At 35.8% G+C, this 18,085-nt stretch overlaps 1 protein-coding gene across 7 annotated transcripts in view; it reads left to right on the plus strand.

Moving 5' to 3' along the window:
• The window catches only part of LOC128227977 (uncharacterized), a 186,304-nt gene that overhangs the window by 157,867 nt on the left and 10,352 nt on the right, over positions 1–18,085 (plus strand). For all 7 annotated transcript variants that reach the window (XM_052938974.1, XM_052938975.1, XM_052938978.1 and 4 more), the window contains one exon: positions 11,586–12,269. In XM_052938974.1, the coding sequence (XP_052794934.1) occupies positions 11,586–12,269 (684 nt within the window). The remainder of the gene's footprint in view (positions 1–11,585; positions 12,270–18,085) is intronic.

The following is an 18,085-nucleotide window of genomic DNA, read 5'->3' on the forward strand; positions in this document are numbered from 1 at the left end:
CGTAAAAAAACATGGCAGCCAGAGGTCCAGTCTACTTTATATTTCCCCAAAGGTGAGCATATTAAAATCGCACCGTCCGTCCATCTGTCCGTCCGTCCGTCCGTGTGTCCAGCTCAATAACTCGTGTCCGGGCTGTAACTTTCTCTTGTATGGACAGATTTTAAAATAACTTGCCACATGTGTTCCACAATACAAGACGACGTGTTGCGTGCAAGACCCGTGTCCCTACCTCTAAAGTCAGGGTCACACTTAGGTGTTTATTCACAATGGAATGCTGCATATAAGGACATAGAGTATAGGTTGTCGTGTCCGGGCCGTAACTTTTTCTTGTATGGACAGAATTTAAAGTAACTTGCCATGTGTTCAACATACCAAGACGACGTGTCGCGTGTAAGACCCATGTCCCTACCTCTAAGGTGAAAGATACACTTAGTGTTTATTCACAATGATATGCTGAGTATAAGGACATAAGAGTGTATGTTGTAAAGTATGGGTGATATTTTTGTATGTTCAGCCAGGCAATTTAAAATAACCTGCCATATATATATTTGACACGTAAAGGCAAGATCAACTTTTCATGTACTGACCTTGTTCAAAGGTCAATGTCACATTCGGGGGCATTTGTCGCATACTGTGACAGTTATTGTTACAATATACATGTATGCGATTATATGGAAAACTTTGAAAATCTTCTGCTCAGAATCTGCTGGCCCGAATTAAAAATTATTTCACAGAAATGTGACCCGTTATCAAATTTCTTCACCCTTGATGTTGACTTGTAAAAAATATGGTTACTTTTCACTTAATGCCTACTGTTTTTTAAAGACAACTTTGAAAATCTTTTCTTCAGCAATCTTTTAATTGACCTTATTTCAAAATAATTTCACAGAAATGTTTCTTAGGCAACCAGATATCAAGTTCCTTTTTCCCATTGTGATTCATAAAACAACATGGCCGCCTTGAGTGAGACTTGTTTTCACTATAATTGTCTTTGGAAAACTTTGAAAATCTTCTTTTCAGAAACCATTGTTCTGATTTCAAAATATTTTTGCAGAAATGTTCCTTATTGTGACCCTTTTATCAGAATTATTCATTATTTTTTTAATTCTTTGATTGTTTTACAATCAATGAAAATATCAACTTCAAACTTCATAAACTTATTCACAGTTACGATGTGCTCTTTGTGAGGCGTTATATAACTCCAACATGAATATTGTAAGAGTAACACAAAATGTATGGCTCTTTAAAACTTTTTAAAAAAAACAACATATTGTTCATGTTTCAATACGCCCGTTTAAAAAACAAGATGTATTATAGTTTCTCATGCTGCATACAGCGGGAGGCATCTAAAATGAAAAAATGTCCCACCAATAACTTTATAGCCCTTTGTCCAGTCAGGTGGGAGATACATGTTATAGGGCCATCTTGGCCCTCTTGTTCTTGTCTTTTCCTGAAAGAAACCTTCACTTGGACTTGAATGGGCAAAACTCTGATTTATTTGACATTTTTCAAAATGTCAGTCAAATATGTCATCTATTTGGTGAAGAAACTGGGCAGAGAGAATGGTCCTTGTTTGTTTAAGAGGTTGGCTAGCCATTCATATACAAGAGGTGTAAAACTTTCAATCTTTTTAAACACTGCTAGTTGGACATTCAATATTTATTATGGGTATCATTCTTGGCTGGAACGAAACATTGATGGAGTATATTGGCAGCTGTTAAAGGGTATATCCTGCTCAATATCTCTGCTCATTGGACAAAATCAAGTGGTCAACAAGTCCTTCCTAATCTTTGTGTTGTTTCCAGATTACATGAGCAAATATTTTTGTGAGTTAGGTCCAATTTATGCTCCTACGTATGGTTGTGTTGATGGTGGTATGTATTAAGGGAGATATAAATTCAGAAATGGGTAAGAGTTAAAAATGCTTCATGTTTTGTTAATGCACCAGTCAATTGTAATCACGCCCCCCCCCCCCCCCCCCCCCCCCCCGGTCTGGGGGTATACCAGGGATAGCTGGGGAAATGGTCCATGTTTTTACCTTCCAGGTGGCCGGCCCCGCAGTGCCGGGTGTATGCGGTGGTTTCGTGTTCGCAAAAATATAGCAGGGAAGGGGCCTAACCTAATGTCCCTTGGGTGTGGGGGTATTTGGCGGGATTTAACCATCTGTTCGTCCCTGCAGGGCGGGGAATTTACCCGGGGTTGGCTGGTACCCAAAGTCAGAGTCCCCGCTATTCCCTGGACCTGGGGGGGCCGTGGTTACAATTGACTGGTGCATTATAAATGATGTCAGTACATGTTAAAGTATATGTTGTTAAATAACAGGATTTTATTTTTAGGTTGGCCATTTTAGAATTAATATTGTTTTTCATTGTCTTAAATATATCTGAGTGTGATATATGTCTGCAGTACCTGATTAATTTTTGACCCGATTAGCAATTTTTCAGTTTACAGTATTTACCTAACAGGGTGTCAAATCACAAGTAGCTTATTAAAATCTTCAATTAGTAATCTAGAATGCACTTCAGGGATTATATATCATGTAGCTATGGATTTGTGAATGTTTGTGTGCTTATGTAATACAACTTTTTACTGATAATGTTGTGAATTGAATACCCAAATACATTGATATTATAGATAGTAGAGATAAACTATTTTAGAAAAGGACAAGATCAAAGATTTCTCCCACCTCAGATAAATAGATCCATTAATTTAACCATGCTAGAAATTCTTATCTTGCCCACGGGCGAAGATAAAATGCCCATATGGAACTTCTTTTAATGGTCACCACATTGTATTTACCTCCCTTGTTGAAGACTGTCGTCTGTAGCGTCTGTTTGAAGCGCATCATGGAAACCTTGTCTTGTGGCAATATTTAGAACGCTAGTTAATTATTTCTCGCTTCAAATGTCACCAGAAAACAGTTTTCACGCACCTTTCAAGAAATAATGCTTCACTCTTCTTAGAACTATTTTAAGACCGATCAGACAATTTACTTACTCTGAATCACTGCGCGAATATCCATGACAACCACGAATTATCGCATATCCATATGCAATTATGTTCACTAAGCACAAAAGAGTTCCAGCAAAAAAAATACATTTTTACTTAATTTTGTTTAACTGAGATGGGAGAAAAAGCATCTACCATAGCCGCTCGTGAGATAGGTTCATCCCGACCATCGCGCAAGGGTGTTTTGCGGAAACTAGGTAAACCTCATTTCCGCAAAACACCCTACACTCGGGTCGGAATGAACCTATCTTACACTCTCGGCCATGGAAGATACTTATAATATTGTATTGATATTGTGGTGAGAAATCAAAAGTAATTAAATCACAGTATTTTTTGTTCATGTTTTAAGAAAGGAAAATCACCATTGAGAGGACTTATATTTGTACATTTGGCCTGATTTATAGTCAAAACAAACAATAAGACAATTAAAGGACATAAGATGACTGTAATCTCTGATGTGTAAGCAGTTAGGCCGCATCTATTCATGTGTGTGGCATAAATTTGTTTGTCTTTGAAATTTTCACCTCAATTGGAATAATTTTAAATGTTTAAAGCCTACAGCAGGGAGATCCAGTGGCTCCAATTGTTTTCAGATCCAGGTACATTGTTAGTTGAGGGGATTTGTATTACAGGTTTATATGTATAAATTATACAAAATCACCTAATGGTATTTAAAGTGCTTGTACAATTTTATGAATTACTTTATTAGAGGTTGTTATTTTTTGGAATTTATTTTAAGAAATATAGGTATTTGGATATTATTAAAAGTTTCAAACAACTGAAAGTAAAATGAATCAGTCTTATGTGAAAGTGTTAAGCAATTGTTGATCGACAACAGTATTTTGACAAAATGACAAGTGGACTGTATAGATGACTTAACATTGGGTATGTGGGAAAAATCACACTACAATAGGAACATGTGTAATATTGTGCAACAGCCTGATCAAACCATTATAAAAATGTATTGATCAAAAGAAACAAATGAAAATAGCCTTTGGTGCTTTGCAATAAATGAAAAGAAGGCCACTATTAATTTGTCAGTTCTGATGACCTTAAACTGTCATTGCTATACTTTTATCTAGATTCTTATGGTTTTGTTAGTGTTTACACTGCAAATGTTGATTGGAGTATTTATTTGCTTTTGCAAATGCGGAATTTATTTTGGTGTGCAAAATGAAGACTTCAGTTGTTGTTTGGATATAGTTCAGTGGCAAGGGAATTATTATAAGGTAGCATATGGGACAGTTTTCCGATCAGTTTTTGAAACTCTCATGACTTCAATGGCAAACTAACAATTGATATAAAAGGTGAAAAAGATGTCTGATCTATGCTCCGACTACAGTTCGGGAATAGATGAAGAAGACAGCGGTATCTTAGAAGGAGATGTGGAATCTACGTCTGATGAAAATGCCGACGCAGGTCATGTGCAGTTTGTGTTTACTGAGGTTCCAAGGGTGCAAATGTTGTCTGCCATTGTTGCAGTGTGAGTTATCTGCTCTTGGATGAGTTCATTGCCAACATATTCCTTGTGACATAAGAATGTCAGAATTTGATTCAGAAAATTTATGAATGAAAATTTTCACACTTTAATTGTCCATCTAAGGTTTTGCGTAATTTGTCTGATCACAAATTATTATGTTGGTTGGCTTTAAATGTATGATGTAAGACTTTTTTTTGTATGTTAAAATTATGTTATAACGTGACTGTTACATTTAGATGCAAAAAACATAGCATTTGATGCTATTTGCTGTCATATTTTAATTATGTTGTGAAACATTTTGAATACATCTTCATGTGTATTTTCATGCTGTATAATAGATTTTTAAAAGCAATATATACATGGAATGTGTTTTTTTTTACAAGTGGTAATGTTTCCATCATAAATAAATATATTATATTTATTAGTCATATATACACAGATTGTATTAATTAAACTTATCGAAATATCATTATAACCTGATTCATTACCTATTTCAACCATGAATTATTTATAACATTTTTTATATGTATAATAAGAGAGATATGATTTTTTTTTATGAACTTAATTTGATAACTGAGGTCATAATTGTTTGCGAGAGGGTACTTTTGCTTATCAAGGTTCCGATTTTACACTAGAGGTGTAACCAAACTTTTACCCTGGGGTGGAACTCAGCAGTCCACTCCTGATTTAAATCTTCATTTCATTGATTTGTTTCAAAATGTTTATTCATAAGTTCAATCATTCCTCATACTCACCATTTATGTAGTCTTTGTTTTGTCTGAATTATCATCATAATTGACATATTCTGCAGAGTGGTTGTGTTACAATGATGTTACAATAAAACATCTAGATCAGGAAGTTACATTTTAACTGGAAAAAAAACAACAACAAATATTCTACCGATCTATTTTCATTAGACAAGATTTATGGCTATATTGTGTAGAATAATGTAACAACTTAATTAGAAATTTATGAGCTCAATAAATTAGTTAAAAATATATTATATAAGGTATGACTCCTGTTCATATACTAAAGCAGTTAGCCATAAAACCTCAATTATTTTGCACAAAAGCTTTGAATTAAGACCAAATTTGTTTTCTCTCAATATTTATTTACTTGACAGTCTGTTTTTTCACAACTTTATAAAAGTAAAGCTGTAGAATTATGAATTATTGTGGAGGATATGTAAAATTATTTTGTCTTAAATGTTTATTTACCTAATAAGGTCAGTTGTAATATAACTGTTAGATATGAATTATTATGGTGGTCAAGTTAATTAATTCATCCATCAGTGGTTTTATCAGGGAACTGACCTCAGTGCTCATTCTGGATGGTGACCATTTAAATGACCGCTGCTGAGTCATCAATAGAAGATTTACAACATTTTGTCTTTACTCTCTTATACAAGCTCATGCATGTGGATATTTGTAGGCTTATGGAGAGGTAAATGCAAATTAAGAAATAGTTCATGTGTACATTTTTCATTTTTCTAAACTATTGGCTTTTAAGATGTGCACAGCCTAGCAGCTGATTACATTTTGCACAATTTAACTACTCAGTAACCCACTTATAAATCAATTGATGGAACTTTGGCAGTCACTTTTTGTACAAGCTTGCATTATGATTAAATAAGAATTGGGTAGGAGATTTCATTGGAGGAGACATTAGATGAAACACTAAGATCTGTATTATGTATACCACTTTAAGAACACTTGGTAAAGAAATCTTTTTGAACTGTGGTAGAGGTTCGATGCTTTTAGCTGCCTTTTTAATATAAAAGTGTACATGATAAAAGAAAATATATCAAGTTTTGTATCACTACCATCATGACTCGAACATTGGGAAACAATAGGCCATGGATACGGCCACTTGCTGCATTTTACACGTGTAGTTTCACCAGGGTAGTCCTGCTCCCGATTTAAAACAACTCCCAATTCAAATCAATGTAATTGTTATTATGCCACCCTTCGAAGAAGAGGGGTATATTGCTTTGCACAGGCATGTCGGTCGGTTGGTCGGTCCGTCGGTAGACCAAAGCTTGTCCGAGTGATAATTCCTGGACGTATGGTCATCAAACTTCACATGAAGGTTGGGCCTGACCAGTAGATGACCCCTATTGATTTTGGGGGTCATCGGGTCAAAGGTCAAGGTCACAGTGACCTTTAATGGTAAAATAATTTAAAGCTTGTCCAAATGATAACTCAACAATGCCTGCACCCATGGCCCTCAAACTTGACATGGAGGTTGGGCCTGACCAGTAGATGACCCCTATTGTTTTGGGGGCTCATCGGGTCAAAGGTCAAGTTCACAGTGACCTTGAATGGTAAAAGGTTGTCCGAGTGATAACTCAACAATGCCGGCACCCATGGCCCTCATAATTGAATTGGAGTTTGGGCCTGACCAGTACATGACCCCTATTGTTTATGGGGGTCATCAGGCCAAAGGTCAAGGTCACAGTGACCTTGAATGGTAAAAGGTTGTCCCGAGTGATAATTCGACAATGCCTGCACCCATGGCCCTCATAATTGAATTAGAGGTTGGGCCTGACCAGTAGAAGACCCCTATTGTTTTGGGGGGTCATCGGGCCAAAGGTCAAGGTCACAGTCACCTTGAATGGTTAAAGGTTTTCCGTGTGATAACTTGACAATGCCTGCACCCATGGCCCTCAAACTTGACTTGGAATTGGGCCTGACCAGTACATGACCCCTTTTGTTTTTGGGGGTCATCTGGCCAAAGGTCAAGGTCACCTTGAATGGTAAAAGGTTGTCTGAGTGATAACTCGACAATGCCTGCACCCATGGCCCTTAAACTTTACTTGGAGAATTGGCCTGACCAGGAGATGACCCCTATGGTTTTTGGGGGTCATCTGGCCAAAGGTCAAGGTCACAGTGACCTGGAATGGTAAAAGGTTGTCCGAGTGATAACTCGACAATGCCTGCACCCATGGCCCTCAAACTTGACTTGGAGGTTGGGCCTGGCCAGAAGATGGTCCCTATTGATTTTAGGGGTCATTGGACTAAAGGTCAAGGTCACAGTGACCTGGAATGGTAAAAGGTTATCCGAGTGATAACTCGACAATGCCTGCACCCATGGCCCTCAAACTTGACTTGGAGGTTGGGCCTGGCCAGAAGATGGTCCCTATTGATTTTAGGGGTCATTGGGCCAAGGGTGAAGGTCACAGTGACCTTGAATGATAAAAGGTTGTCCGAGTGATAACTCAACAATGCCTGCACCCATGGCCCTCAAACTTGACATGGAGATTGGGTCTGACCAGTAGATGACCCCTATTGATTTTAGGGGTCAAAGGTCAAGGTCACAGTGACCTTGAAAGCGAACTCGACAATTCCTGGACCTATGGTCATCAAACTTGACATGAAGGTTGGGACTGCCCAGTAGATGACCCCTATCGACTATGGGGGTCATCAGGCCAAGGTCAATGTCACAGTTACCTTTAACGCAAAAAAGTTAACAAATCTTCTCCCACTGATATCTCAACAATGCCTGAACCTATGATCATTAAACTTGACATGGATGTTAAGTCTGACCAGTAGATCACCCTTATTGATTTTAGGATTCATAGAGCCAAAGGTCAAGGTCACAGTGATCTTGAATGGTAAAAGGTTGTCCGAGTTATAAATCAACAATGCCTGAACCCATGGCCTTCAAACTTGACTTGGAGTTGCATCTGACTTGTAGATGACCCCTTATGATTTAAGAGGTCATTGGGTCAAAGGTCAAGATCACAGTGACCTTGAACGAAAAAAACTTGTCTGTGTGATAACTTGACAATGCCTGCACCCATGGCCCTCGAACTTGACATTTAGGTTTCTGGTGACCAGCTGATGACTCTGGATTTTGAGTTCATAGAGTCAAAGGTCATGGTCATAACACACTCTATCCTCACACTTTTATGGTCATAATCTTAAAACTGCCTTAACGGCAACAAATCAGCTGTCATTTCGGTCCATGCATATTTCATTCAATTGTCCATATAATCCTGACAACATGGCGCTCAGGGGGGGCATAATGTTTGACAAACATCTCTTGTTTAATTAGTCTTTGTGCAAAACCTTGGGTATCCAAACCTTGGTATCCATGAAGTAGCCAATGGCTTAAGCAGCCCATCCATGATCAGTTTGATTGAGAATAATAGTAAATTAGAGTGGGCAATATGAAGACTACATCATAATATTAACAAAATCAAAGAGGACAAACATTTATTGACAAGTTGTCAAAATTTTAGGTATCCTTCTACTACAGTTGATGGCATAAAAAAGTCAACTTTAGTGATCACGAATGGGCGGCTTTAGTGCGGGATCTGAATCAGAGAGTCTTTGGTTAGATCTCAGAGGCTGCGTGCACGAGAAGTACACACATTGAAGCTTTGCTGATAATATATAACTAAAATATGTTATATGAAACCATTTAGGTTTAGTAAAATAATGTAACCTTCTTACTGTTGGTCATAAAAAAAATCTAAGGTGACTAAAGAGCCACATTCTATTGTTTTCTTTGTCATTGGTCAGCGACGTCACAGCATTATTCATTGTTTAATTATTGGATATCCCCAGTATTCAAGACTTACCACAGTTCAAATTAGGTCATTTTGCCCGGATTATAGATATAATGATCAAAGGTTAACATTCCATCAGGCATTACATCTGTCATAAGATTAAAAGGCAGATTTAATGATAATAATATAGAATATCATGAAACCTAATATTATACATTTGTCAAAAAATGAGTGGGCTTTGAAGTAAGGCATCTTATCTTGAATTTGTAAGTGAATCATACTATGGGTTAATGTGGTTTTACTTATGTTTCATACTAAGCTCACTTTGGTGTTTGGCTTTTAATGTCACAACCAAAAAAATGAGGACATGATGATGTACGTTAAATTGGCTGATCTTTTATCTTTTGTTTTGTGCTGGTGACAATCTCTTTCACATGTGTTTTGTGTATGTCACTGGACTATTACGGACCATTTTGTGTATGTCACTGGACTATGGGTTACCATTTAGTGTATGTCACTGGACTATTAGGGACCATTTTGTGTATGTCACTGGACTATTAGGGACCATTTAGTGTATGTCACTGGACTATTAGGGACCATTTTGTGTATGTCACTGGACTATTATGGACCATTTAGTGTATGTCACTGGACTATTAGGGACCATTTAGTGTATGTCACTGGACTATTATGGACCATTTAGTGTATGTCACTGGACTATTGGTTACCATTTAGTGTATGTCACTGGACTATTAGGGACCATTTTGTGTATGTCACTGGACTATTAGGGACTATTTTGTATATGTCACTGGATTATAAGGGACCATTTTCATTTGCAATTACATACTCAAGGTAATACCATAAATGACTGGGTATTAGACACACTTTTTTCCATCAGAATTTGATGTAAAAAAATGCCTGCGTATAAAACCCAGTAACAATTTTTTGATTTTTTTTTCTGAGGTCGATTTCAAGCCGAGAGTTTGTTTAGTTTTATGTAGAAAGGGATGTTACTCGCGTCATATTGATCGAGTATATACAGGTTAAAACGGCAGTTAAAGATCGGGATACGGTATATCGTAAGACGTTAATAATTTAAACAAAAATATTTTTCGAATAAAGTTATTCAATATTATTTTGAATAATAAATTGAATTGAACAATATTTAAACATGCATATAAAAAGCAAAGTTTCGCACTGTCAAAATATTTTTTGTCAGTTGTATGATAAGGTATGAAAAACTCACATTGCCTTTTGTTCTGTTTAACATACCAATACTACAAATTGATGCGATAATGGTCTTGTTTTTTCACACATTTACGCAAACTTTATTCTTTTCTGTAGGTGTTGACATTTTGAGAACAAACCCGTACAATATAAGGTTTATGCATAACTTAACTTCATTCTTGACAGGTTATCATTTTCGATATACTGTCAAAAAGAAATCTTACATATTTGCATAAAAGGCACCTTTCAGTGCTATCCAGAAACAAATGATCACAATCAGTTCTTTTAAGTGCCTTTCCTAACATTAAACGAATTAAAATGAAACACATTTTGCATTATCATTGTATGGTTTTAAAGATAACCATCGCCATTTTCACGAATAAATATTTTTCGTCACTCAACAAACATGGTGGCCGAAATTGAACAGACGTTTTTGACTTATTTTCTATGCGTCCTTTAACCCAAAACATAGATTAAACGGTTCTTTTCTCAGATTTTTCACGGATTTTTTTGTCTGCATCTAAAACCCCGTATTGTCTTATACCCAGTCATTTACGGTATGTCTTCGTGATTTTCACTGAAAAAAATGCTTTTCTGTTGATAAAATTTTTGGTTAACAAAAAAATAATAAATGCCTGATGGATATACATGTTAGTATGATCATACAGATTACTTGCTTCAGAGGATACAAAAAGATTGGTATCATTATTATTATAATGTTGTAATTTTAAGAAGTTTGTGAAACCTATCTGGGGATGTTTTAAAGGAGCTCAGTTAAAGGTTTTAAGAAAGATTGTCGCTTTGATAGCTGAGTTGCCTTGTTTCTTCTGTCATTTAAATGATAGCCTTTTTCAGTTGCAGGGATAGTCATAGCTGTAATGTTATTTCTTGGTGATTGCTATGTACTTTATTGTATAGCTGACGTAAATATTTGACTTGATACAAGGATGATAACTAAAGCAAATTTTATTTCTGTTGAATTTGAAGTGGGCTTCATATTTTTGATAACTTTATATGTAGGTTTTCGCTGAGTTTGAATGATTTAAAGTATATATGAAGGCATTTTTGGATCAAAATAATGGTTAGGTAAATTGACCTATTGGAAGTTGTTTAAAAGAAAATGATTGGGAAGATAGGAACAATTTCATAATTGTAAACATTGCGGGGTTTACATTGTTATGTGAGGAAGAAAAAATACATATTCTCAGTTGAAATCATTGCTTTTATAATATTTCCATAATTATTTGTTTAGATGATATCACCAACATTTTTTGTATTCAGACCACTATGAATAAACTTTAAATTTCAGACATCAAATTACACCTACATCAATATGAGATATTTTGATCTTCATTTCAGTCCCACATCAGGAGATGAAGGCAGCATGGTAACTGCACCGATCTATCATAATGTGGGTGGCGACTATCCCCGTCGCCCCCCTCCGCCTGTCCCTGGAGTAAGCGAGGACGCACCTCCTGCCCTGCCGCCAAGGTGCTTTAACAGCAGCAAGTCTGAGTCCTTTCTGCTGGCTCGTATGGACCCAAGCCAGCATGAAGGTCTTAAAGATTCTTATAGTCAAGACACTGGTGTGCCTTCTAGTTCCCGAGGCTGGGAGGGCGGAGGAACGGGCACTCTCAAAGAGGACGCGTACGCCCAGCAGTTACGGAGACAGGCTCGGAGGTTCTCTGAACAGCACAAACCTGTGGGAATATCAATGCAAGTGGTTTCAACTAAGTCAACTGTGCAAGTGTCGTTATCTCAGTCATACAAACAAGAACAAGCCTCTGCTATGGAGGTAAAGCCTGTGATGAGAGTGTCACCACAGACGTCGCCATGTCACACAGAAGTTAACACCGCCACGATTTTGCTTCAGTCTCCACCAGCCTCAAGAGGCCGTACCACCCCAGAACCCCCGCCCATGCCCACTCCCATGAAAAACGGAGAAGTAGAGGTTCCCTCTGACCTGAACAAGACGGCCGACTTTCCCCCACCTCTTCAGGAGTTTGTGAAAGGGGCAGAAACGTCAAAGGATGATTCTGACAGGTGAAAATTTAATTTTATATCAGAATATCATGTTAAAAAAAATGATGTAATATCGGAATTGCATGTTGCAAGGAAATAAGTTACAAGAAAATAAGAGGCATGGTTTGAATATTAGCAGTAGATTTCATGAAGCAAGGGAAGTTACTATGTATGTGACTTTTATGACTGTGCTTAGACTAACCATTGTTAATTCCCTTTGATCAAATAAAGAGTGCTGTTTTTGTTTACAAAAACAATTCATAATAATAAATAAAAATAAATTAGTAGAGGCTACCATAAAGCTTAAACTGTCCAAGAAGTGATTTATTTCTCACAATGTATTACATTAATGAGATTAACATTTCTTGTCAAAATTTTATCATCAGCCAAATAATTTGATAAAAAGCATAATGTTCACGACATGCTTTCATTCTGCCAGTACTGATGGAAAATAATAACAGCTGTTGCAAGATATTATTCATTTTTATCCCCCGCCTTGAAAAGGCGAGGAGAAATAGTAATGGTAGGCGCGATTCCGTGCGTGCGTGCGTGTGTGCGTCCGTCCGACATTCATTTCTTTGCATCTCCTCTTACATTTCTCATGCGATTTCTACCAAACTTTTAAAGATTGATGATCATAAAGTGAAGCAGCGCATATTGTCGGCTTTCCTGATTTGACCATTTTTAAAAGAGTTATAGCCCTTTGTTTATTTTACATTTAAAATTGGTTTCTTCGCAACTCCTCTTACGTTTTTCATGTGATTTCTACCAAACTTTCACAGATTGATGACTATATAGTGACGCAGCGCATATTGTCGGGCTTTTGCGATTCAACCATTTTTGAAAGAGTTATAGCCCTTTGTTTATTTTACATTTAAAATTGGTTTCTTCGCAACTTCTCTTACGTTTTTCATGCGATTTCTACCAAACTTTCACAGATTGATGATCATAAAGTGAAGCAGCGCATATTGTTGGGCTTTCCCGATTCGACCATTTTTGAAAGAGTAATTGCCCTTTGCTTATTTAACATTTAAAATTGGTTTCTTCGCAACTCCTCTTCCGTTTTTCATGCGATTTCTACCAAACTTTCACAGATTGATGATCATAAATTGAAGCAGTGCATATTGTCTGGCTTTTGCAATTTGACCATTTTTGAAAGAGTTATTGCCCTTTGCTTATTTTACATTTAAAATTGGTTTCTTCGCAACTCCTCTTAACGCTTTTTCATGCAATTTCTACCAAACTTTCACAGATTGATGATCATAAATTGAAGCAGCGCTATTGTCGGGATTTCCCGATTATACCTTTTTTGAAAGAGTTATTGCCCTTTGCTTATTTAACATTTAAAATTGGTTTCTTCGCAACTCCTCTTACGTTTTTCATGCGATTTCTACCAAACTTTCACAGATTGATGATCATAAAGTGAAGCAGCGCATATTGTCTGGCTTTTGCGATTTGATCATTTTTGAAAGAGTTATTGCCCTTTGCTTATTTTACATTTAAAATTGGTTTCTTCGCAACTCCTCTTACGTTTTTTCATGCGATTTCTATCAAACTTTTACATATTGATGATCATAAATTGAAGCAGCACATATTGTCAGGCTTTTGCGATTTGACCATTTTTGAAAGAGTAATTGCCCTTTGCTTATTTTACATTTAAAATTGGTTTCTTCGCAACTCCTCTTACGTTTTTCATGTGATTTCTACCAAACTTTCACAGATTGATGACTATATAGTGACGCAGCGCATATTGTTGGGCTTTTGCGATTCAACCATTTTTAAAAGAGTTATAGCCCTTTGTTTATTTTACATTTAAAATTGGTTTCTTCGCAACTCCTTTTACATTTTTCATGCGATTTCTACCAAACTTCCACAGATTGATGATCATAAAGTAAAGCAGTGCATAATGTCGGGCTTTTCTGATTTGACCATTTTTGAAAGAGTTATTGCCCTTTGCTTATTTTACATTTAAATTGGTTTCTTCGCAACTCCTCTTACGTTTTTCATGCGATTTCTACCAAACTTTCACAGATTGATGATCATAAAGTGAAGCAGCGCATATTGTCGGGCTTTCCTGATTTGACCATTTTTGAAAGAGTTATTGCCCTTTGCTTATTTTACATTTAAATTGGTTTCTTCGCAACTCCTCTTACGTTTTTCAAGTGATTTCTACAAAACTTTCACAGATTGATTATCATAAAGTGAAGCAGCGCATATTGTCGGGCTTTCCTGATTTGACCATTTTTGAAAGAATTATTGCCCTTTGCTTATTTTACATTTAAAATTGGTTTCTTCCCAACTCCTTACGTTTTTCGTGCGATTTCTACCAAACTTTCACAGATTGATGATCATAAAGTGAAGCAGCGCATATTATCTGGCTTTTGCGATTTGACCATTTTTGAAAGAGTCATTGCCCATTACTTATTTTACATTTAAAATTGGTTTCTTCACAACTCCTCTTACGTTTTTCATGCGATTTCTACCAAACTTTCACAGATTGATGATCATAAAGTGAAGCAGCGCACGTTGTCTGGCTTTTGCGATTTGACCATTTTTGAAAGAGTTATTGCCCTTTGCTTATTTTACATTTAAATTGGTTTCTTCGCAACTCCTCTTAAGTTTTTTCATGCGATTTCTACCAAACTTTCACAGATTGATGATCATAAATTGAAGCAGCGCAGTTATTGCCCTTTGCTTATTTAACATTTAAAATTGGTTTCTTTGCAACTCCTCTTACGTTTTTCATGCGATTTCTACCAAACTTTCACAGATTGATGACTATATAGTGACGCAGTGCATATTGTCGGGCTTTCCTGATTCAACCATTTTAGAAAGAGTTATAGCCCTTTGTTTATTTTACATTTAAAATTGGTTTCTTCGCAACTCCTCTTATGTTTTTCATGCGATTTCTACCAAACTTTCACAGATTGATGACTATATAGTGACGCAGCGCATATTGTCAGGCTTTTGCAATTTTACCTTTTTTGAAAGAGTTATTGCCCTTTCTTAAATTTACACATTTCTTATGTTCCTGAGAAACTACCCTTACCATTGATTGGGTTTCTTTACAAAAAATGCCCCCATGAGGCAAGGGATATAGCTGTCTGTGACAGCTCTTGTTATGTTTTGATATTTACCGGTTATTTCTTAAATCATTCATTTTAATGGTTGTTTACCTAAAAAGCATTACCATACATACGAGGTTAATCACCCTAAACTTTTAATCAAATGAAACACTACTTTTATTTTGCCCCAATTACACTATGTAAATGAACTCTGCTTTGTTCACAAAGAAAGAAGAAAATCTGATGTGTATCATTTCTGAAAGTAAACCATACACAATCAAAATACCTGATAAAAAAAATGTAGGTGGGCAAAATGTTTATTCTGTTTGGTATAATGAGATATGACACCAATTATCAGGTGGTTCATTTCAAGAGAGAGTTAGTCATTGTGAGGATAAAAAGCCACTTTGATCTATGTCATGGCAATGCACTCCAGATATTTCAGCATTATCTTTTACCTATATATCTTAATTACTCCTGGATAACTGCTACATCTTCCACAAAAAAGATCATGTCTATTTGTATTCACAACAGAATGCTAGAATAAAAATAATAATTTAATTTGATTTATGATAGTGCAAGTTTTTTTTCATGTTTAAATTGTAGAATTGAAAACGTGTACTACCTTTTAAAACTTTTATTGTTATTAAAATGTATGTTGAAGTCAGAAAATACGATATTTTTCAACAGAAAATTGTATGGAGGATATGAGAGGAAATGTAATGTTCCAAAACAGTATTAATTGGTCTGATATGAAGTTTCAAGAAAATACATTAAAAATAGCTCAAAACCAGCAGTTTGATATAAACTTTTATTATACCACCATATGCTTTTTCCCCAGAAGATTTATTATGAAGCTGTCAGTATCTGTGTATATTAATAAAAGAATCTAGCACATTTTCATGGAAAGCAGCTGATATAAGGGATGAAAAGAAAGATTCTAAGCGATATTAAATTTAGAAGCAGATAGAAACATTTAGCTTCTACCCCATGCCGCAGAAGCTCTGGCAGCATTGGGGAGAGTCCTGATGGAATAAACTGGCTGAAATTAGCTTTATACTATCACTAAAACTAAAAATTTGGTTGCCTTGTTTGTTTTCATCACCCTTTGTATCTTACTTTCTACTTCCCAAATTGAGCTCAAATGATCAGTCCAGTTTGAGTTACAAAATACACTAAACAGGATTTACGATTTAATCTATTGTCGTTTTTTTTTCGAACAAATAAAAGTTGAGGTTAGTCTTGAAAGTGATTCAGGCTGATCATGCAGACAAAAAAATCTTTGGTCACAAGAGACTCAAAAAACTGTGCAAGATACTCGCATGAAACTAATATAAGTACACGTGTTAAGTTTCCATGACATAATATGCATTATGTGAAGTAAGGCCCATATTACTCTGGATACAGTATTTGGTAGTTCTGCCCATTTGCAAGCCGAGAAAGACTGAAAAGGTCTGGCATCCTTGTTATTTTCCAACATATTCTCATGTCAAGACTAGGTAATTTTATAGACGCATTATTGAGGTTATTGCAATAATAACAAAAATTTCGTAACCTCAATTTCACAGTAATTGAAAACCTGTGAGCCATTACCAGAATGATCCAAAAAGTTTGATGGACATATTGCTCTCTAATTTGAGTTAAAGTTCATAGCAGTTCATAAACCATTAGCTTGTGGTGTTAAAATGTAATAAAAATCTCATGTCAGGAATTTATTACCTAATAATAGTGTAAATTACTATTTCAGGCACATGTACTTTCCTCTTTATACACAGTTGATTATATTTTTATGTGTATATCACTTGAACACTAAAATGGCCAATCTTGTTAATGGAAAGTTGATGTTGCTGGTTATAATACAACTTTTAATCTTGTATTAATGACATAACAGTGTTTTCTATTTCATAAATGTTTAACCAAATTGCTAGATGAGGGAATACTATGTGTCTTCCAGTGCAATAAGTAATAGTTATTGTATATCTTTGCTTAACTAACCCATACAATCAGCATTAGTCAGGCTTTAGTGTTGGGGCAAAATGTCTTGACTAGCGCCATGTGTGAATAGCTAAAAAAAGCACTTAGTAAATCTAATTTTTGACTAAATGGAACTTTCTAAATGATTAAATCAGGGTGCGTCCAGTAATCCTATTGACAGACACAGGAGAACGAACACTAATACTTAATTGTATTATTCTTTCAACAAAAATGCCATGAATTAGGCTTTCATTCTGCATTTGACTTACATTGTTTACAAAAAAATAGTCTCTAGCTTTCTCCTTTATGAAATAACAATTCTTGGCATATATACCATGCAGAGGCCATTTAATGGCTGGATGAAAATCCCAAGTGGCCAGTTAATGGTTAAGGTGTGTTACTTTTAGAGTAAAACATAAAGAACATAAAAGCCAACCTTCATAATTATATTTATGTAGTTTGCACCTGCAGTTAGAATTTCATTTTGAGAAAAGAAAAAAAATCAGATGATAGTCAAATGTAAAATTGCCTGAAAACGAACCGTCATATTTTTCCTGCCATTTTGTTACTGCAGTCATAAGTTTTTTCTGGAGGTTAAAGAAAATGCAAATTTTATAAGTAAATTTACAATGGAAAGTGATAAAGGTCTAATTATGCATTTAGTGTATTAGTTTGGTCACAAGATGAACTCATTGCCTGCAATGTTCCACCAGCATCTCTTTTTTGTTTATCTGTAAAAACAGTCATGGAGATGTTAGTGTTCCTCTCCTGAAAATGACAATGTTATATCATGATTGA

The sequence above is a fragment of the Mya arenaria genome, chromosome 3, assembly GCF_026914265.1.
Source record: "Mya arenaria isolate MELC-2E11 chromosome 3, ASM2691426v1".
Lineage (NCBI taxonomy): Eukaryota > Metazoa > Mollusca > Bivalvia > Myida > Myidae > Mya > Mya arenaria.